The sequence below is a fragment of the Syngnathoides biaculeatus genome, chromosome 4 (genome assembly GCF_019802595.1).
Source record: "Syngnathoides biaculeatus isolate LvHL_M chromosome 4, ASM1980259v1, whole genome shotgun sequence".
In the NCBI taxonomy this organism is placed as follows: Eukaryota; Metazoa; Chordata; class Actinopteri; order Syngnathiformes; family Syngnathidae; genus Syngnathoides; species Syngnathoides biaculeatus.
This window is the reverse complement of record NC_084643.1, coordinates 11,753,168-11,776,108: the sequence shown is the minus strand read 5'-3', so window position 1 is coordinate 11,776,108 and position 22,941 is coordinate 11,753,168. Positions and strand designations below refer to the sequence as shown.

Here is a 22,941-nt window from a genome sequence, read left to right as displayed (position 1 = left end):
GAGTGGAGTGGAGATGAAGTGTCGCCTGTGATTAGGGGGTTGCCGGACGGACACCCGGAGATGGCGCAATGCCGATTTTCGGTTGTTTTCTTTGTTTTTTTACCTCAGGTTGCCCTTGTTGGTGGCGTACTTGATGTGGTTGCAGATGTAGTTGTACATTCCATGCGCTGTTGTGCAGTCGCGTGCGTCGAAAACCTGCAACAAAAGAGCCACAAAGGGCAAAGGGCAAAATATTTGATTGCAAGTCACGACATTCTATTTGATTTTTTTTTCCGTGTGCCAAGTGATCAAAAGTGGATCTTAACTGACAGCAAAACATATATACAGTGGTACCTCGCTTTTCCAAGGTCTTGGTTTTCGAACCAAAATTTCGAGATTTTTTTTTTCCCTTTGGTTTTCAAACGAAATCGATATTCGAACACCCCGACCAGCTGACCCGCGACGATTTGTTGTCGTGCTTTCCGACGCTTCCCTGAAAAAAAGACGTAACGCGCACGACCGCGAGCCAACCGGTTGACTTTTTCCCAGTACTGTCGTGACTTTCTTTATTCCAATTGAGCAACATGAACCTCCGATCGTGGCTCCAAAGAAGGCGAGCGGAGGTGCTGGTGCTGAAAAAAGGAAAGCGGTGCGTAAAACTGTCGCCTTCAAGAAGGATTTGATGGCCGAGCGCGAATCTGGTCTGCGTGCTTCTGAGCTATCGAAGAAGTCCGGCGTGGCGAAATGGCCGATCGGCACCATCCTGAAACAAAAGGACGCCCTCAAAGCAGGTCATGTTGCAAACGTGGAGACCGAGCAGAGGGAGGGAGGGAGGGAGGGAGGGAGGGAGGGGATGTCGTCCGATGAGGCCCGAGGCAGGAAGGAGGTCTCAAGCGCCCGTATTAAAGCTCTCTGCGCTACGTGGAACCACATCCAGAATTTCGTCCCCCGAATAAAGATGAACGTTGCAGAGGACTGCAACATTTGAATGATGTTGTTATGAGCCACTTCAGGAAAGATGGCAGAAACAAACATTAGATTCTTTCTCTGTGAAAAAGGGACGAGTCAACCCCACCAAAGACATCTCAAACTGCTGTTTGGCATTGCTTTTTTTTGTCTTTTGTTCTATTAACCCTACCTTCCAGTTGCGAGTTAATTTTTCTTTATGTTACGTACTTTCTGTGCAAATCAAAAAACAACTTGTCCCCCCCCTCCCCCACCCCCACTATTGCTTGTTTAAAGTTATTTTGCGCTTTTGTTAATAAAAAAAGGTTTACAAGGCGGGGTTCGATGCACTCCCAGCCTAGCGCACTCTACTGGGCGAAAGCATACATTTTAAGCAAAAAATACATCTATTTCTTCAATGATTTAATGTATTTCTACTATGCAGTTTATTATCATGAAATACTAAAACAAATGGCTTAAAAAATATATATTTTTTAGGCATGGAACGCATTTTTTCCTTTTTCCATTCATTGTCATGAGAATACATGCTTTGGTTTTTGAACGTTTTGGTCTTTAACCAGCCTTCTGAAACGGATTGTGTTTGAAAACCAAGGCACCACTGTACACACTTAAGAGTATATTTTGCTGTTAATGAGGTGAGAGTTGAAGAAATCCTTTTATCAGTCTTTTTGGACACAAATATTTGCATTGCTTCTGGCGAAGAGTGCCGCTTTCCAATCATTGCTCTCGATGTTTTTGGACTGATTTCCAGTGGTTGTTTCTCTGCCTCGATCTCAGACAGCTTTGCTTAGTTCTTTCAAAAGGGACGCTCAGGCTCTCCGGTGGATATTTTGTACCTTTTCCAACTTGTGGTACGAGCATTTGCGAGAAGTTGTCTCTTGAATATCACCAATTTAAAACAAAAAAAAAATCACCGAGAAAATGAGAAAAACTTACAGTGAGGCCATCATCATCATCATCATCATCCTGACCTCAACCTGACAAGCGTCCTTAAAACCAGACGCGCCGAATGATCGGAAAGTGGAGTAAAAGGCAAATTCATTGTTTGCGACCTGCAGTTTGGACCACTGGATCCTCCCGACGCAACGGGCGGCGTTCCGCCAGGCGGTCTTGGCGCCGTAGATGAGCTCGGTGTCTTTGAGTTGGTACGTCCCCGACGCCTGGATCTCCTTGGTCACCTCCTCCAGGCGGTCCATGTGAGCCTTGGAGCTGTACCTGTGGGCGAAGGCCGAGCGGGCGCCGTCAAAACCGCTTCCGGTGTTCCCGCGCGCTCGCCGGAGAACCAATAACGAGCCGTCCCCGTGCTTTCAATTCCACGTCAGATGTGAGTGAGAAGGCGACAGGTGGCGGCGCTACGATTCCCCCGAACCGCACGCCGCGCGCCCATTTGGTCCAATTACAAGTCCGCAGAAAAAAAACCTTTCCAGGAAAGGAGCAACAGTTGGCCAGCGGAGAAAAGAGTCGACGGGTAGCGGACTTGCTCGTTTCTACCCTTTGCCCATCTAAAATGGGAACGAGGCAATAAACAAAGTGGCAAAAACCTCGACGCACGCACACGTATCGGTGCGGATCAGATCCCGATTCCGATCGGTAGACGTCGCCAGGACCCGCGAATGCAAAAGGCGTTGGGGTCCGAATCAGGACGAGTCGGACAAATCAATCGGTACCGACAAGCGGCAGCCGCGTTCAAAATCTCTCCGTCCGCGCGCGTCTCTTACCTTTTGATGGAGGTGTAGTACTGCTCGATGAAGTCGGTGGCCAAGCGGAGGAGCTCCTCTTTGGTCCGGGCCTCCTCGGGCTTGCGGGCGCTGGGCGTCACGATGGAACCCTGGCACACGTTCTCGCCGCACGTGGGCAACTGCGAGCCGCGACAAAGAGAAGCAGCCCCAGCTTGAGAAAAGTCTGCTCGTTGATGACCACCGGCAGGTTTTGCTTCTTAGGGTGTGACGCCGAAAAATGATTTTTCCAATCCCCTCATTCGCGGCCCCCCCAAAAAAAAAAAAAAAAAATCAATCGGCCTTTCGCTGATTTCGCACCGCGTCGGGGGGGGGGGGGGGGGGGGGGGGGAGGGGGGGGGACACGCCTAGCAAAAGTCTCGGGGGCCAACGGCGCAAATGGAAGCGGCTGATTATTTTGGGCAAATTCCCATTTTACGAGATGCGAACAACGCGTAAATGGGACTTTTTCAAAGTCAAACGTCGCTTTTGTTTTTGATGACTCGCAAAAAAGTCTCAAAGGCGCAGCCGACGGTAAAACGGGAAATTGGGAATTTGAGTCCAATTTGGCGAACTCTGAGTGGGGAGTCCGTCCAAATGGGCTCAGTTGGAAACAGAAAGACGGCTGATGCCAAATTGCAAATCTCCGCTATTAGAAAAATGTGCCTGTGCAACTGCAACACCGATTCCAAGGAAGTTTTGATTTGTTAAACACACACACACAACAACAACAATACAATGATCAATCTATACTTAATTGAACCCCAACACTTCAAAGACAAGATATCAAATGTTCAAACTGCTAAACTTGCTCGTTTTTACCAAATAATTTATGGCTGCGTGCGGGACTTGCTGGGACAGGGTCACGTTTCCCACCGTGTTTCAGCACCTTTTCTTTGAACAACTTTTGGGAAGTGGGGACACCAATTGTCGTAGCTTTGTAGGTGGATTTCATTCACATTCTAGCTTGATGCACAGCCTCAGTTGTTCAACCGTCCGGGGTCTCTGTCGTCATATTTTGGGTTTCCTAATGCGCCACGCGTTTTCAATGGGAAACAGGTCTGGACTGCAGGCAACTAGTCTTTTACTACGAAGCCATGCTGTTGTAACACTCGCAGAATGCGGTTTGGCACGGTCTTGCTGAAAAAGATGTTGCTTGGATGGCAGCGTATGTTTCCCCAAAACCCGTTGGTACTTTTTCAGCACGTGTCAGTTACCCGTGCCAATAGCACTAACACGGGCCCGTACCATTACAGACGCCGGCTTTTGAACTTTGTGGGTGGTTCTTTTCCTCTTGGGCTCTGAGGAAACAACGTCCAGTTTCCCAAAAACAATCAGAAATGAGGACTCGTCGGAGCGGAGCACAGAGCACTTTCCCGCTTGCCGTCAGTCCGTCTGAGATGAGCTCAAGCCCAGAGGAGCCGGCGGCGTTTCTGGGCGTTTGGGGGATTGGCGTTGCATAGTAGAGTTTGAAGTAGCGCCAAAGTGTACCGACTGCCATTGGTTTTCTGAAGTGTTCCCGAGCCCGTCGCACTTGTTGGCCGAGAGGCGAACCCCGCCCCATCTTTGCTCGTGAATGGACACTTCGGGGAAGCTTCTTTTTCCAGCCAATGGCGGCCCCCGCCTGCGGGATGCTCCAAAGCCAAGTTTGATGAGCGTTCCTCCACTTTTTGGCCACCTGTCCCGCCTTGTTTGAAACATCTCACAGCCGTAACGTTCCAAGTTCAACCAAGTTGATCACTTTGAACGTTCACCATCTTATCGCCGCAGTGTTTTGAATTCAATACGGGCGGAAGATGATTTGCCTGATTGCATTCACTTTTGAATCTTACTTAACGCAACATCCCAACCTGATTGGAATTGGGTTTGGATCAAATATGGTGAATGTAAAAAAGCCTCAGGTCATCTTTTTGTTTTATTGCAAAGATAAGAACGCAGACCTTCTCTCTCTCTCTCGCTCTCTCTCTCTCTGATAGAAGAAGAAGAATGACCACGTTGTTGGATGGGGTTGGGGTTGGGGCGGGGGGGGGGACGGGGGGGCGAGTTGCATAAGCCTGGCCTGTTCAAGTGTGTGTGTTTAGGACCTCACCGAAGGAGAAATTGAGACATCAGCTTGTATTTGAACTTGATTGCATATTTCTCCAAGTGCTTGTCTTGTCTTTGTAAAGGCTTAAAAATTCCCCCGACAACACATCTAATGAAGCGAGACGAGGGCACGCCGCCAAACTTTCACCACCATTTCGAGGATTCGCCACGAAAAAGGCAATAAAGCCAGAAAATGAAAATCAGCCCCCCGTCGACGGTTTCCTGCCTGAAAAATCACATTTCTCAGAGTGAGCCTTCGAATCTTTGTAAATAAAACAGACCTCCGCGCTTTCATTTTTCTTCTCAATGTCAATTAAAGGTCTACAATCATAAAAAAACAAAATCAATAAAAATGAAGCCAAACGCCCAGAGCGGATCATGACTATTTTCCACGAGATGGATGACAAACACAAACGAGTGGTGAGTCACATATGCGCTCTGACACAATCCAGCCTGGAAAAGCCAGAAGAAGAAGAAGAAGAGAACCGAGGACAAAAAGCGACTTGGACCATCGGACCATCGGCTGTCGTTCAGCCTCGTTGCGCCACAGCCACTCCGCGCGTTCACTTCAAACCTGACTCGTCTCGGGGGGGGGGGGGGGGGGGGGTAACGCACGCGGTCAGAAGGTGGCGGTGGGCAAAATGAACCATCCGGAAACGAGGACGACGGGACGCCGCGCCGCCCAATTCCAACAACACGAGGAGATCGCCGACTTTCAAAGCAGCCCCCGTATTGCCGGCCTATTCCACGGATCTTCGAAGACCCGCAAAATGTTGCTCTCTCTGACAAAATAGGCGCAGAATCTACGGAAAGACGAAGCAAACATCTTGATTGTAAAACATCCGTTTCTGAGCGCGTCCTCCTTGTGAAAAGAAAGTTTGGCGACACCCACGACGCAACAAAAACAAGCCGCTCTCGATGGCAAAATAATAACTTATGACGAAATATCTCACCAGGAGACGCAGTGAGAGCAACGGCGACCCACCGCGTCTCCAGTTGAACATCAAGTGAGTTCTTCATTATTGACTGCATGCACCGTGTCATCCAGAACCCATCCAGAACCACCACCACTAGTGCAACCCCTTCTGTGCCGATAAACATTTCATTACAATCAAAACAATTTCCCCGAATCTGGAAGCAAGAAAACGGAGTCTGGGTAAATTCAGGGGTCTAATGTCTGTCCAAATGACGCGGGGGTGGGTGCCACAGGGATCTGTTTTAGGTCCGCTACTGTTGTCAATATACATAAATGAGCTCCCCAAATTGTTATTAGGGTGTTAGTTTGCCAACTTTGTACAGATGATATCGTTCACGTCGCTGTTAGTACAGTGGTTTACAAAATTTGAAATTCACGCCGGACCCTCTTCCACGCCCACCTCTTGAAAAATGTGCTGAAACGCCCGCGGCAGGAAATTCTTGGATACCAGTAGACCGATTGGAAATGCCCGCAGCAGGGAATGAGCAGGAAAGAGGAAGTAGCGGGAAGGCCAATGGGGGGTAGGAAAGGATGCTTGCAGAGTAGCAGGAGCATCTGTAAAGCTGAAGATGAAAAAAAAAAAAAAAAAGTGACGCGCACAGCACAAGAAAACACGACTAAAAATAAGAGGATAAAGAGTATTAAGAGAGATTATAGCGCGAGGCCACCGAGGCGAGTGTAAGAGGTGATGACGGTGAAAAAAAAAAAGAAAAGCAAATTGGGGGCATTGATGGAGGCGGAAGATGGATGCGTGCGTATGAAAACGGGCCTGCTCAGTCCTCGGATGAGGCTTGTTGAGAGCAAGAGAGGCGGCGTTAACCAATCGCACGGAGGCTGAATGCGGCAACCTGGTTGCCTGGTAACTGCCGGCAAGTGTCGGACACGTCGCCCCCTCCTAGCCGCCCCGCCAGAACCCAACACCCCCACCCCACCCCACCCCACCCCACCCCCCGTTTGCAGGGCACTGCTGAAATGCGGCTCGTCTGTTGGACACTTTTTGGGTTTTTTTTCTCCAAGTTCGCTTGAAAGGAGCCTCAACGGGACTTAAAGCCGATCTTCATGCCGCCGTGGTCACGCCGACTGGACGTTTTGGTCTGCTCGTCACTTTCCGTCTTCGCCGGCCCCCGCCGAGCGTGCGATCCTGAACAACACCCACCCTGGAAAGGAGTCGCATCTCCGCTAGAAAGCCCCCCCCCGCTCGAAAACGTCATCCCGCTTGATACTCTGCGCCGCATTCTTGCAAGGCCTCGCTCGCCTCCTCCTCTTCTGCCATTTCAATAATCAGGAAATAATCCATCCGTTTTTTTTTTTTTCATTTACTAGATGAAAAATTGTGAATTATTGCGATAAAAAGAATTACAATCTTCAAGGATATTTTTAGAAATAGATGAACTAGCTAACTCTTGTCTTTTAGAAAATCCACTTTTCAAATCGAAATAGATACTTCTTGACACATACTGTACATATTCTGCAGACACACGTGTACTGTTTACGTCGTACTCGGGCGGCATCGACTCGCTCGTCCTCCAATAAATCGGATTGTGACCGGTCTCATGTATTCTGTATATGCCAACAAGAAATGCGGATGAAAAACAACGTGAAAACTTTGACATACGCGTTTGTAAAATGTCAAGACATGAAACTATGAAAAATATCTTTGAGCAAAAAGTTTCAGTTCAGTTCCATTTCATTTTCAACGTTTTCCCCAAATATTGCGACGGTTTCACTGAAGAATTTCAGCAAAGTCCTCACCTTTGCCGCGTTGTGGTGGAGGGTGTCGTTGAGGACGTTTCTGGTCTCCCAGTTCCTGATCTTCAGGAAGCGGGGGCACTTGGAGGGGCTTCCGTTCTGCGACGTCTTGCCCGTGCCGTGGCCCTGAGAGCAGACAAGCGGCCGTGACTTTAGGAACACCCAAAACGCAGGCTCAAACTTTTCCTCTTGTCTTTTCTATTTTTCTCTCTGTTCCCTCATTAATTGCGGAATTTTTCATCAGCGTTTTGTATCGTGGGGCGGAGTCGCCTGCCACCAATGTAGTACCACAAATTGCCACAAGACCACCCTGGCAGCGCTGAGCTACGCTCGAGGAGACGTCGCGGAATGGACGGCGAGCATCTCTGTTAGTCGGTGTGTGCAAAGTGCTCGGAAGCTTTACAATTACGGCGGTACCTCTACTAACGGACGTTACATGATGTAGTTCATTTTTGGTGAGGCTGTGTGTGTGTCTGTGTGTGTGTGGGGGGGGGGGTCGGGGGTCGGGGGCTTGGAAAAAAATGTTGCCATTTACATTTAAAAAGCGCGATTCCCGTGACAAAACAAATCGTACGGAACAAAATGAATTTCGTCCAACAACCTTCATTTGGCCCAAGTCAACCTCGTTAATCGCAGACGGCGGAGTGCTGATTTTTGCCAAGTCGACAGACCGGTGTGCGCCGATCTGGACGTGCACCAGGCAGAGTCACAATTTATTGGCAGAAAAGCGATTGAGATTCACACAAGGCGCCGGTAGACAAAAATCGTGAACTCCGCAGACGTATTATATCAAGGGTACCCGTTTAGCCGTCGTCTGTGACGATCCTCCAGTTAGTTGCTCCGCTTTGAAAGGGGACGAGACGAGCGGCTGTGATTGGCGGCCCGTCAAGTCAGCATAAACGCGCCGGGAGTGTGCGGGTGGGGGCAATGCGCCAAATAACCACAGCGCTCTTTATGCACTGTGTGATCTCAAGTGGCTTTGACATTTTCCCCGTTCCTGCACGCAAATAAAGTTCCCCATTGAACTTTGTCATCATGTTAAGTGGATGCGACGCTGGCAGCAGAGGCGCGTCCTCGTCGAGCACCACAAACCCCCCCAAAAAAAAAAAAAATCCATTCATTTACTTTCAAAGCCAACTTCCTGCCGTTTTACAGCATTTCACCACATTATGTTCATAAAGGTCACGACCGATTATGATCGAATCGAAAAGCAGTTGTCTCGCAGCCGCGTCGTTAGGACAATCAGAAAGATAAACGGCGGCCGCAACTCGACGTGAGCCAATCAATGGAGGGCCGAGCGCCACTCCGGTTGAAGAAGTGCATGATGGGAGACGGCGGGCGCTCAATTTGACAAGAATCGGCCGCTGCCGGCGGCTAACCTTTCAGCGGGATATCGATCCGCCGTAACCCGTGGCGCGTATTCCACGCTCGGCACGCTCCGTCGGGGGCAGGCAGGCCTTGCCGCTTGCTGCCGGATTAACGATGAAAAACCATTTCTGCATTCATTTCGAATTGGTTTTAAATGTTCATTTGGTTCAGAAACGATGACGTGTCAATGTGCAATTTTTGGCTGGATCGGACTTCATTTGGCTTTTCCACAGAAACAAACCGACGCGTGTTATTTTCCTTTTTTTTGCAAGCGTCTTTGGCGTCGACGCCAGCGGACGGAGCCTCCTCGTCCGGTTGCGCTACGCCGGAGGGATCGGCCACGTTTTGCATTCGCAATAGCGGACGGCAACATAAATGCTCTTATTTCTGAGATACAGATGAATATGTACGGGGCGTTCTGGCGCCTATCCCGGCTGACTGCGGGCGAGAGGGGGGCCACACCCTCAACTGGTCGTCAGCCAATCGCACGCCACCTAAACCGACAACCACTGGCACTCCCATTCACACATACGGGCAATTTAGCCGCCATGTTTTTGCCATGTGGGAGGAAAGCCACGCAGTGACCCCGGTTGGACCCCGATTGGACCACGGTCGGACCCCGGTTGGACCACGGTTGGACCACGGTTGGACCCCGGTTGGACCACGGTTGGACCCCGGTTGGACCACGGTTGGACCCCGGTTGGAGCCCAGTTGGACCACAGTTGGACCACGGTTGGACCACGGTTGGACCCCGGTTGGAGCCCAGTTGGACCACAGTTGGACCACGGTTGGACCCCGGTTGGAGCCCGGTTGGACCACGGTTGGACCCCGGTTGGAGCCCAGTTGGACCACGGTTGGACCCCGGTTGGACCACGGTTGGACCCCGGTTGGAGCCCAGTTGGACCACGGTTGGAGCCCAGTTGGACCACAGTTGGACCACGGTTGGACCACGGTTGGACCCCGGTTGGAGCCCAGTTGGACCACAGTTGGACCACAGTTGGACCACGGTTGGACCCCGGTTGGAGCCCGGTCCTCAGAACTGTGAGGCGGGTTTGCTACGTTCACCCAAACAAATACATTTGATGTGATTCTCAATTGAAAAGTTGATATTTCTGCTGAAGCACACTGATGTTTAGGGGACGATAAATTCAAATAAAATATATTTATGCTTCACGCACCAACAAGCAAAAGTCTTTTTTTTTGGGGGGGGGATCCGTGAGGCATGAAAATATCAAATCAATAAAAAAAAAAAGCTGGAGATGAGGATGAGTGCGCACGGCAGCCCGGCAAAGCAAAGCGTGAAAAATCCAAACGGACGGCGGCTCGGCAGATGCCGGGAATATTTTGCACTTTTAATGGAGATCGGGCCGGCGGAACTTTCCGGGCGAGGTGGGGGCGAAGGCGGGCAGGGGTAATCCTGCAGTCAAGTGTGAGGATCCCACGCTTGCATCGCAGGCTGAATGGATCCCCCCCCCCCCCCCCCCCCGCTGTCGGATTTGTGCCGAAACTTTCTGCTGCTGCGTGTTGAGCGCAAACGCATTTGACAAAACCGCATTCAAATAGATGCATGTGGTCCTTAAAAGGGGGGAAAAATGACTTCCGAATGATTCCAAAATTATTTGAAATTATTTTTTTTTACCTTTTTTTTGTGTGTGTGTGTCTGGGGGGAGGGGGGGGGGTTGGTCAGTGGATGTGTTAATTATTGTACGTACTTCCTGCCATCCAAAGTATTCATTACTTTGTTCTGTCGCTATACCTCACCGGCATAAATAGATGAAGAAATATACATTATTTAAAGCAAATATGTATTTACTGAGCAATTAAGTGCACAAGTATATACAGTAAATGAACAGGTGATTTAAATTCCATCTTATCCCGGTCATGTAAAGCCTACATGAAATTAAAAGAATGTCTTACAGATAACGTTTCATATATTTTGAATAAAACAACTTCATTTACTTCCAAGATGAATATGTACGGGGTGTTCTGGTGTGTTCTATTTGCGTGATATTGAATAAGCAAAATTGCTTCTCCAGCAGTACTTCATTTTTTTCTGTTTGCCATATGTGAGGGGGGGGGGGGGGGGGGGGGGGGGCACGTCCGTTTTGCCCCACGGGAGTCTTCGGCCGAGGACGACAAACACGCAGCGCCATCAGATTAGGACACCGCCATCGACGTTTAATCCGGATTAAACGTCGCCGACCGCCGAGTCAATCAACAGTTTGTCGGCCGTGAGGTTCTGGGCCATGTTCCCCCCCCCCCCCCACCCCCCACCCCACCCCCCCAAGAGGATACACAAATACGCCAGCTCATTTCCTAAAAGCACGAAAGAGGATTACAGTCGACAAGCAAGTGGCGCGCCTTCGGTGTAGTACCACGCGAGGCCACAAGGCGACCCGAGCGGCACTGAGCTGTCACGCGGAGAAGAAGACAAAAAGTTCGCGCGTTGTATCGCGTTGCTGCTCCGAGCGGGCGTCAAGTCGGGTCAACGTCGAAGCTCATTTGCGTTGTGCCTTCCGAACCATCAATTGGCATCAAGATAACGCTTGGAGATCCGGGCGGGCGGCCGGGCGTGAATATTTCGCTCTCACTTTAGACAGCAAACTTGAATTTGGTCTGAGAAACAATTTCAAGTATGCGAGCGTTGCCCGATCGGACACGTCCGGTACATCTCTACAAGAATTAGAAGCGGTAAAAGCAATTTCTTTGTGGCGCCCCATCCCTGCACGTCCCTGCGTGATTTGCCGCGTCGTTCATCGTACACCTAAAATCATTTTGGCAAAATGCGGCCCCCGTGTTTTTGCCTCATTTCTACAAATTTCTCATGAAAAATAATTAAGATCGTTACTGAACAAAAAATGTACAGCTCGTCTTTCTCATGACAAAGAAAGAAACAAAAAAAAAGGTGCTCAAATTTTCTCCAGGACATCAAAACGCAAAAGTTTTTGGGGGTCTCATCTCTCATAAACGCAAAATCTAAAATTAGAAGACTTCCGGTTAATGACAAATGTTTCATAACGTTACAGTGGCATTACGGGAGTCGCTTTTTCATATTTCGAGGATTATTTCTTATTTCATTTGAAATGAAAAGTTCATGTCATAAGAAAACATGTTTGTCGTTTTCAACAACAAGTTGAACGGGCCAAATTTGAACGGAATATTCAACATGTGCGGTGCTGCTTCCTTCGTCACGTTTTTTTCCTCACGTCTGTGAAAAGGGCCAGCACGGCACGAGTGTCGCCTTTTGTTGTCGTTGTTGTTGTTGTTGTTATTTACCTGCTCAAGATCAACGTTGTGCATGTTGTCCCGCCTCCTGCCGCCGTCGGACGGCGGCTGGACTGAAGTTCCGTTTCCCACGCCGAGCTCACTGGAACGGGAAAACGGGGTGACCGAGTCGCAGGAGCCCGCAGCAAAAACATGCACAAAAACTCACTTGAAAGCTCCCCAATCCGTCTCATATTCTGCACATGGGGAATATTTGGTAGGAACGGGACAAAATCTTTCAGACAGGACCGGAAAAGTCTACCCGGTAGTACGTTTCCAGCCGTGGCCCCCTTGAGACCGTTTTATTGGGTCTACTTGTCAAGCGAAACTACTTTGGACTTTGCGGAGCTGAATAATCGGACTTGACGGTATGTCACCAAATCGCTTTGAATGGCAGACGGCGTGGCCGGGCAAGTCGTCTCCTCAAGACAAATGAATGCCTTCGTGAAATTAAAACCAGTTTTTTGTTGGTTTTTTTTTGGAACCATTTCCTGTTCAGCCGCCACGGCTTTGCAGCTACTTGCCGTGTCTATGGATCATATTAGCCAATATCACGCGCGCGTTTTGGTCAGCTGCTGGACAGAGTCGCATAGAGGAAGGACGGGCCCTGGTTAGGGTTGGTACCACTTATCCTCACCAGGGTCACGGGGCCGCTGGCACCAATTCTGGCTATTTTCTGGCGAGAGGCGGCTACGCCCTGAACTCATTGCCAGGCAACATGGAAACAAACGACCAGTCGCACTCAACATTCACACCGACGGACAATTTTGAGTGTTCAATTCGCCGACCACGCAACTTTTTAGGATGTGGGAGGAATGTGGCACGTTCCGCGGAAAAGCCACGCAGGCACGGGGAGAACATGCAAGCGCCACAGCGGTGTTCCCGCACTGCTGGATAATCTTTCAGGGTGGGGGGAAAAAAATTCAAAAGGCAAAACGTCAACGGTTCCCCTGTTGGGCACCGTGCCGCCCCTTTTCTCCAACAATGCAGAATTTCATTGCGATGCGTCGTAGGGCAAAGGGAGAGGAGGCGAAAGAGAAACAAGGGGCATGTGACCACATGTACACCAGGTTGGATAGGAAAGAAGGAGAAAAGGGAGGTGGACAGAGGGATGGAAATGGGAAGGCTGATTAAGGAGAGAGATGGAAGTCCCTTGACCGGCGCCCGCCGTGTGTTCAGTAGATGGAAAGAGTTCTTGGAGAAGTTAAGAAAATGGGAGAGAAGGTCGAGTAGAAGAGGCAGGCGTGAAGAACCAGGAAGTGGCAATGAAAACTGGAAAGACAGTCGGTCCCGATGACGTACCGGTGGAGGTATGGAAGCAACTTGGTGAGGTGGCTGTGGAGATTTTCAACGACTTATTCAATCGAGTACTAGCGGGTGAGAAGAATGGAGGAAAAGTTTGCGAGTTCCCATTTTTAAGAACAAAGGCGACGTTCAAACCTGCGGAAAAACTGCAGAGGAATAAAGATGACAATGAAGTTATGGGAAAGGGGAGGTTCCGCGCTGAGCTGTGGCGACCCCTCACAGGACAAGCCGAAGGAAGAAGAAAGGAAAAAAAAAAAAAAAACAACAACAACCAGCGTGGCTTCCAAATTAGCCAAACGTGGCGCGGAGAGAGACTGAACTTTGGCATAACTGCTCCATTATTGATTCATTTGAAGAGCTGAACTTGGGAATGTCAAAATCAGACAAAAATACGTCGCCTTGGTGACATTTCATTCAATTTGCAGAACACAGACCACGATGTAGAGGGAGTGGTCCGAACGCCAGTCGCCCGGTTTTTGTTCCGACACGCCGAACTTGAGCGGAGCAGACCCAATAAGAAGCTGGCACTGCGTTTCGATGGGATGTCGTATCTTTGTCTTCGCCCTGAAGCGTTACTCCATTCGAGACGCGGCCTTGAAGAATCGCAACGCGCAACGCAGATTCTCAAATCGCGGAACGCCCGGAGCACCTGAACACAAGAGCTGGATCCAAAGCGACATGCAAGCTGATGTCTGGCTAAGTAACGGGCTGTGGTCAGGATTCCACAGCCGGACCCGCTCTGCAACTTTGGCGCGCAAGATCCTCCTCGATCACGTTGCTTTCTGGAAGAAACTGCCCAATCCGCACCTTCTCTTGGCGTTTCTATCCCGTCTGCACGCCTCCCATTTCCGTCTTTGGTTGGGAATCTTTGATGAGCTCAGAGAGAGAATTCTTATCGAGTCGCTTCTCTTGTCACAACAATGAGGCGGTGGCTCCACCCCTGCGAAGGTGTCCCTCCGCGCAACGTCCGTCTCTCCGGACACCGCGTAGCGTCGTCTTTTTCAAACTTGCGGCCATGCCACAGATCGGGTCAGCGTCGCAAACGAGGACCTGTTCTAAATTGCCTGACCTGGATACATAAAGGCCGCATAATTTACGACCAATAATTCACGCAAACTTGGCTAAGAAGAGAGTCGGCGCGGCTCCTCCTTGGGACTGGCTCCGAGTTCGATCTTTTGGAAGCTCCACGAGTGCATCGTCGAATATGTCAGGACCGCCAATCATACCTCTGCTTACCAACGTCTCTGCTGCGACCAGGAAGACCGAGCTCCTCTGCCGAAAACTGTGGAGAGGACCGTTCCCCAAATAACATGACAATTGAACAACGCGCTGACTAACTACGAGACTTTCAACACTCGTCATTCCTAAAACCGCCGGCTTGGAAAAAGAAGACGGCGATTTCTGGGAAAGGTGACCAGCGAAAAGAATTTCTTGCAGTTGTCCACGATTGGGTCTTAAACACGGCGCGTCAGCCAAATGAGATGTGACGGAGCGCCACTAGAAAAAACAAAGTTTAAAGCCTTGGACCGGAGAAGTCGGTGTGAGTAAGCTTGGGCGTGCCACGTCACAAACTGGTTCTCCTGAGCTTCAGAATGGAATCGTAGCCCGTTGTTATTCTCACTTGGCCAAAAAACAATACGACAGGTGAAAGAAGCTCGCTGCTACGTCAGCTAAGAATGTCACATCTTATAATTGATGTTTGACTTGGGAGAAATGCATTGGGCTGAAGCAATTTGCACGACATGGTTGGGAAGCTCATCCCAAACGTGGAATGGAAACCCGATTTATGAATTGAAAAAGCACCGACGCTACTTATGAAAACGTCTGTCAGACGGGTGTTCTGAAGTGAACCTTGAATTCAAGCACGTGGTTCCAATTCTGTCCTTCAGGATAAAACTGCTCCTTGATGTCCCTCCTCGCACCGGATGCATGGTCTGAAATCTGAAATACAAACATGCGGGGGCTTCATGAGGGAGATTCCCCAATTGTCACAGGTTTCCCATTGTTGAGGATTTGGACCAATATCAGACGTCTCTCGCTGGTCCCTACGAGCCACCGGCTGGGAACGGCTTGCGAAGCCGTTTTGTCTTGGATCTGGACCCGCGTCAGTGTCTCCCAGGCAACTGGTTGTATGGCATGCCAGAGGGTTGAGCTCTAGTCCCCCGTTTAGTTCTGCCTCTGAACACCTGACTTGTGGGCCTCTCATCAACATATTCTTGGGTTTTCTGCAGGTCCTAACCCTAGTCCAAGAACCAAATATTGTGCTTCGGACAAACCTAAAATATACGGCTGGCTTAATTCGACCATCTGTGAACATTTGAATGTCCCTCCGTTGGATGTTTCAGAATTTGTACACAACTGGCTGTTCTCAAGCTAGCAACATTCACAACAGGTGTTTCACCTGTGAACGAGGAAGACCACTGCGTAGATTTCTGTGCCTAATCCAATTTGTCTTTGGCAAAACTCTGCGGCGAGAGCTCAGAAGCCACTTCCTGTTTAAGGCCTCGAACTTGTTGCGCAATCGTTCGGTATTGTCTCGGTCTAGTGATGTCGAAAAGGATGGTTTAAATCCCAATTTTCATTGGACTAAGACATATGAATGTGAATTTTCCAGTTCAGCTCCTTGCTTGAAAACACAAAGTTGTACAAACGGTAGCGAATATATTGAGCAGCTGGACGTGACTCTTCAAATGAAGTTCCCGGTAAAGGTGGGACTGGCGTTGGGCCCAAAGTGAAATACAACCAATTTGACTTCCGGACGGGAATCGCAATCACCACACACGGGAATTTGTCTCCGGCAGTCGGCGCTGGCCCCGGTGCGACATGCAGAACAAAGAACACATTCATGGGACCGCTTCCCAGTGAGAGTCACAGACGTATAAAATGTAGAGTCTTCTTCATTTAGAAGAGGTAAGAGCTCGCCAATGTCCCCCACATTACGCGACGCTTGTACGGCGTGCCCTTACCCGTTGGCGGCTCCCGTTGTGGACTGGTGCGACGACAGTTGTGGAAAGGGAGCAGTCGTGGGCTCGTCCACAGAACATTTTCTCAATAGCAACAGTGATTGGACCAGCGGGATGCGAGAGGGAGGGGTGTGTCTCCCCAACGGCACAAGGAAGAGAATAGATGGGCGCTGATCAAGAATTCGTTGCCAGCCAGACTTAATTGCAAATGGGTGCTGGTTTGGATTTCCACTCGGTTCCTTGACTGAGGCGTTGACAAGTTTGTGTCACACTCAACTCTTTGTTGGTGTTCTTGTTGTTAGGACTCAGAGAACTTGATTTATGTTTACTTGAAGGTGAGGTCGCAGCTCTTTCAATGTGACTCGTTGGCAGATGGAAGTATTCCAAAACGCTTCTTCCAAACCAGTTCTTCTGAATCAAATCTTGTCGCCAATGTGGAATGCCACCGTGCAGGTCATATGAAAATATGTTGGGGTTGGACGCCAAAACTTCACATGCTCAACGGCAAAAGCAAAAGAGCAAAGGGAGGCGAATCCCAACATCGGGAAATGCCCCAAAGCAACGTGGGCCTCGTTCTGACTGCGACCTGCTGCTCCACTCCAGGTTGCAATCTTGCAGTATGGAGTTCGCACGTTCTCTCTGCTTGCCTGGGTTTTGTCCGGGTCCTCCAAAACCGCGCGCCCACATTATCGGCCGGGGTGGCTCACCTGCGGCGCCGAGGCGGCTTACCCGGGCCGCTTTACGGTGTTGTGGTCGCACGCGCCCGAGTGCGCCGTCGCCGCCGAAATAAATGAATAAATATGGCCGGAAACCATGAGATAATATTGGCCCGGACACTCGACCCGATTGTGAGACGTTCCCTTCTTCGTGTCTGAAGGGGCGCGTTTGTCTCCCGCGTGTTTTTAATGGCAAATGTTGGGGCGACGTCACGGACGGTAAACGCAGACGACGTGGCCACCACTTGGATGCCGTCGAAGGACACTTCCGCAACTTGGCGCACGGATGACGCGCTCTCCGCTCATAATTATTTTTCCGTGTGGACATTGATGTGAATAATCTTATGTGTATTTTTCACTTGACGATCCATTTTATAGGGATGACCCTTGACCTTAGGATCGTGAGTGCGGCTATCGTCTGTCTCCTCGTACCCTGCGATCGGCTCCGGCGTTCCCGCGGCCCTAGTGAGGATAAGCAGCTCGTAAAATGGATGGATGGACCGGGCACCTTATAATAGAACACAGCTTGTGCGTGCACCATGGCGCAAAAGAAAAATTCCTTGCGTGTCGTTGCATACTTGAGCCATGAAAGCTGACGCTGAGGATGACGTACGATGATCCCAAAGCTGGTATACATGCAACGAAGAACAAATTCCAATTTCAACACGTAAACGGAAGAAGCTGACGTTGCCCCCCCACAGCGGCGGCGTAGGCGAGTCATTCGTAATCATTGAAAGAAACGCTGTTGACATCCTTAGCGCTGCAAAGCATTTTGGGAGCGCCAGCGAGTTCGCCAGGCTGCCGACGGTGAACCGCTAAAGGGGAGGGCTGTACCTTCTTCTCGCATCTATTTGAAATTGGTTCCAATCTTCAGTTTTACTTGGAAAAAAAAAAAAGGATGGATGAATCTTTTGCTTGCGTATGACAACTAAAAGTAGCTTGAGTTGAAGCTCACCCCCCCCCCCCCAAAAAAAAAAAAAAAACCAAAACAAAGTGAAAACGCCGCCGCTTCCTCTTTAAAAGGATGACGGTGCGCCTGCGCCCTCGACTCGGCAATTCCGAGGTCATCCGTCGTGCCGGCGAGTCCCGTTAGCGCGCTGGGCAAATGTCAGCGTGTTTTCGACATCATGGCGGGGATTCAAAAGCGTCTCAAGCGCAAGCCAGCTCAGCACAATGTCTCTTGATTGGCTTGAAATTGTTGTTGTTGTTGTTGTTTCTTCTTCTTTCCCCTCTTCAACGAGAAGACCGTACCGTAAATCATCCGACGGGTATTTACGGAAGAGGAGCCGACTCGCACGGACGGATCAAGACTGAGATATGGATTCCGGGAGAAGGGTCGCCGCAATTGGATTTCAATCGGTCGCCCCGCTGAGCGCGACGGGCGGGAGACGGAGACGGAGACGCTCTGGCTGGGACGCGCTTGCCACGGGATCGGCGTCCCCGCGAAATGGACAAAAAGTGGCCTTTACGCGTCCGAGCTAATTTGCGTCAAGCCGTCCGCCATTTCACGTTAAGACGTTTGTATCGCGCTAGTGGACTTGGGTCAATTTTATGCTCGGTTTGAAAATGTTGGTGTTGTCCCGAAGGTATGATGTTGAATTGCGGCGACTTCAACTGGGAGTGACAAATGAACAGCTCGAAGCAGGCTCAACCCTCTTGGAGAGCTGAGCGAAAATTGGCACGCGTCTTCCGCACGCACGCACGGTTATCCCAAACATGAAGGAGGGGTTATTATTATTATTTTTTTTTAATGCTTCACGTAAGGATAAATGCATTTCTTTCAAACGTGAGTGACAAGTGAGCGCCAGTCTCGCACTCGCAAGAATTTGGGCTGCAATGAAAGAAATTCAGTTCTCGGTTTCAATTCTGTCAATGAGTTCAAGTGTCGCCACTGAGCATCATAATTAGCGGCGGGGCAATAATTAGAATCAAGCAGGCAACTCGAATGCCGGTCGGAACGCTGACAGCCCGTCGAAGGGCTCCCGGATCAAATCCCATCCACTTGACAAAAAAATCGCGCCGTTGCAATTTGGTCAACGCGTAGACAACACAACACGTCGAGTGGCCACGGGAGCAGCTCGCGACTCAGAGAGCATCCTCGGGGATGGCGCTTCATGGGTTAAACCCTCGCGAGAGACTTTAGGTTTCCCTCCCTCCAGAGACCTGACCAGAACCAAGACGATTCCATGATCTGTCTGGATCAATATTTGAGCCCAAAAACACTTAACATCTCATTTCTTGAGCTTGAGCTGAGCTTTGGCGCCGTTTTAAGAAGGAATAAAAAAGAAAAGCCTCCGACAAGCAATCGCTCATCCCGCGACAGCCGATCGGCGAGTGTACAAATTCGATCGATCGAAAAATTCCCCGTCGATCGGGATCGATTGAACAGTCTGCTACTCGGTTCCTGTTTCCCAATCCCGGATGTGATACGTTCGGATGAGAGCCGCGATGGCTTTCATTATTTTCATCATCAGTTCATCTGGAACCGTTTTTGTTAGGAATCGACAAATCATTTTTGAAGAAGATTGTTTGAATTTCCACCCCGAGATTCCAAAACAGAACCCGATTTGATCAGTGACCGACCGCTTCGGTCCGACAGACAATCGATCGGCGGAGACGCCATCGTAAAAAAAACAAAACAAAAAAAAGGCTCCCAGCCTTACGTTCTTTATCCTCTGTGAAGAACGACTCCTATCAGTGGCGTACTGTTGAACCGTGAGAGGGCGTGAACTATCGATCAATAATATATTTGTCTTCTACTGCCCCCGGGTGACCAAGACCCACGTTGACGGAGGAGGTGTGACGTTCTTATTACTTGTATTTAATCATGTCATAACTGTGTGTTTTCTTTTTAATTCAATATATTGGGGTGCTGTTTTTCTCCTAGAAAAAAAAAAAAAAAGCATCGCAACATTTTTGGGCTTATGGGGAGGCTGGAATGTATTGACGGCATTCCCACTAATTGGAATCATTAAATTGGGAAATATCGACAATGCTAGTCATCGTAGTCCTGCGAAATCAGGACCGAACTCTTCCGTGGAAAAATATGTAACTTCCAACCCCTGAGAAAAAAAAAGGATTGAAATTGCACATTGCGAAGTTCCTCAACTCACAATGATGAAATGGCAAAGCAGAGCAATAGAATAACGGCGTCCAAATTCATCTGAATTTGATATTCCCGCCAACACCACGTGATGTGTATCGCCGTTTCCCAGGTGTGAACGCGGCCATTCCACACGATCGTTCCACATTTGGCCACTGATGCAAACATTCCGAGGTGAAAAATGTTCATCTTGATCACGTTGGCAGATGAAGAGAAACTCGACGCGATTCCTCATTTTCCGACGGAATTCCCAAACGAGTGCAGATTTCCCCCACCGACCTCCGTTTTCCACCGATGGATTGTTCCCGTTCCCCAATCGCAAAGTTAGCAAGAAAACGGCAGAAGAAAAAGCCAACTTAGCACGGTTGACTTTGCGCTCCGTTCTAACTTGACACGGTCGAGCTCACTCGGGACGACATCTTGGGAAGGAGTTTCGAAATTGACCTCATCCACACACACACACACACACACACGCCTTCCTTCCCATTTCAAAAATGTTCATTTGATATTCCGGCATCTTGAGAACTACCCGTCACGTTCCGAAAATTCACAAAGAAACACCTTGACCTCTGGCATCCGAACTATGGCAAGCCCGGGGACATTCGGGTCGGGCCAGAGACGGCAGCGGGCCAATACTTACCAGGCGTCCCTGCGGGCGGAGTTCCTCTGGCCCTCGCCGTTCGTCTCCTTCCTGGCGCTCCTGATGAGGCGCAGCACGGGCTCGATCTCCTTCAGCAGCTCGTTGTCGTCCTCCAGCCCGTTGCAGAGGCCGCCGACGGGCGAGAGGTCCTGGACGGCCCTCGGGCGAGGCGAGCGGCGGTCGTGGGATTTGGCGGGCCGGGTGACGCGCACGGTGCGGGGGCGTCCGTCCGCCGACAGGGTGGTCTCCAGGTGGGTGGTGAAGCCCTCGGGCCCGCGCAGGACGAGCACGGCGTGGCTCTCGGGCGACACGTTCTTCAGCGTCTCCAGGGCGCGCTCGTAGCTCAGCTCCACCAGCGGCTTGTTGTTGACGGCCAGCACGATGTCGCCCACCTGGACCAGGCCGCACTCCTCGGCCGCCCCGCCCCGGATCAGGTCCGACACGATGACGGGCGGCTTGGACACCCTCTGCTTGACCAGGAAGCCCAGGCCGCCCGCTTTCCTCTTGAAGAGGCGCACCGAGATGACGTTGGGCTGCAGCTGGCACACGCCGGCCTCCGACTCCTGCATGGCGCTCGCGTGCGACTTGACTTCCTGAAAAGCGGAGAGGAGGAGACGCTCGCTATTCATGTCGGAGGAAAGGAGCTTCGCGGGAAACTTGTTGGATCAGAAAAACACAGTGGACGGCGACCGCGGTGTCGTCACGCGGTCAAACTCGGACGCGGTCCGGAAAATGGACGGAGTTGAGAAAACAGACGACCCGTTCTGATGATCTCACAGGGCCGAGAGCGTCTCAAAACCGGCTTCTTAAACTTTCCTACGTCCGAACCATTCGATCGGTACACACGACCATACGTTGAAATCCATGCAGCGGGCTTCACACCGCCGCCACCTTTCGCTGGGTCGTCCTCGATTCGGACCGACTGGCGTCGCTTCTTCGGGTGTGGCCGTTCAGGATCTAAAGGGCGTTCCGGTCGGGCTCCGTGGGAACCCCAGAAGCTGAGACGATTCCATTCTACCGTCTTCGCACTACCTCGTAAGGAACGCGGCAAGGCCATATTTGAACACGTGATTGAAATTGTGCAGTCTTGACCCAGATCCGGCCACTACTAATTTTGACATTTTCACGTCAGAAAAGTGCTGGAGCGACCGGGATTGGGAAAACCAGCTCCACGGAGCAACTTGGCGTGATGGAATTTTACCTCCCTCGATGCCAACCGCGACTACAAAACAGCCGAGGACCAAGCAGTTGACATGGAGGACTTTCGCGTCTTCACATTTGACCACGTGAAGACGCGGCTCACGGGTAGCCGCGCGACTCCCCGATGTCATTCCGAGTCGGGTGAGCGGAGACCCCAGCCTGGGTCGCTCGCCATCGCAAAATCTCTCGCGGGTCGGAGTCTGACTTTTCACAGCTAAAAGTGGCTTGGGTTTTTTCTTTTACGTCACTCGCGCGACCGCTTGAGAGAAGTGAAAAAAAACAGCAGGCAAAAAACGAGAGCTCGTGGCAGTCGGGCAACTGTCGCCAACACAAATGCGACGTGAACGCGCAGTGCTCCCTTTGTTTGAATGCAGCACGTCGACTCACTTCAAACATAATTCTTTAGCGCCACGACGACGGCAAAGCGCTACTTTTCTTTCGATGAAGCTCATCGATTCGACGTCAGCGTCGGTCTCTCACAAGAGGCTGCAAACAGATTGCATCGCAGGACAACTACTCCCCCCCGAAATGAAGCTCTTCGACCCATTTGGACACAGTTCCTTGGCACAAAATACCACCGGATGGTTGTAAAGCAACACTTTGGTCTAAAAGAAGCTCCTCAACCCACTTCAACTCAGTTCCTCAGCATCGTCATCATCATCATCATCAGACCAAACTTGCGGGTCAAAATGTTCTCCTCTCTCCCTCGTTAGAAAAGCCGAGATTGTCCCTTCGCAAAAAAAAAAAAAATGAGAAAAACGAACGCAGAGGTGACGAGTTTGTCTTTGGCGGACCCAGCGTTGGTGTTTTCATCAACAAGTTTGGGGTTAGAGGAAGTCAAAACAACTGATTTAGTTTTTAATGACCACAACAACGTAAGCGTCGACTGGGCTTGTTTTTATAAGCAATGGC

The 22,941-nt window shown here is 50.3% G+C and overlaps 1 protein-coding gene across 6 annotated transcripts in view; it reads right to left on the bottom strand.

The window, feature by feature from the left end:
• Window positions 1–22,941, bottom strand: part of nos1 (nitric oxide synthase 1 (neuronal)) — a 58,085-nt gene that overhangs the window by 26,620 nt on the left and 8,524 nt on the right. For all 6 annotated transcript variants that reach the window (XM_061816370.1, XM_061816371.1, XM_061816372.1 and 3 more), the window contains exons 4-9: window positions 20,830–21,422; window positions 12,115–12,205; window positions 7,474–7,596; window positions 2,664–2,803; window positions 1,998–2,160; window positions 104–195 (exon numbers count right to left, since the gene is read on the bottom strand). In XM_061816370.1, coding sequence (XP_061672354.1) covers window positions 104–195; window positions 1,998–2,160; window positions 2,664–2,803; window positions 7,474–7,596; window positions 12,115–12,205; window positions 20,830–21,422 — 1,202 coding nt within the window. The remainder of the gene's footprint in view (window positions 1–103; window positions 196–1,997; window positions 2,161–2,663; window positions 2,804–7,473; window positions 7,597–12,114; window positions 12,206–20,829; window positions 21,423–22,941) is intronic.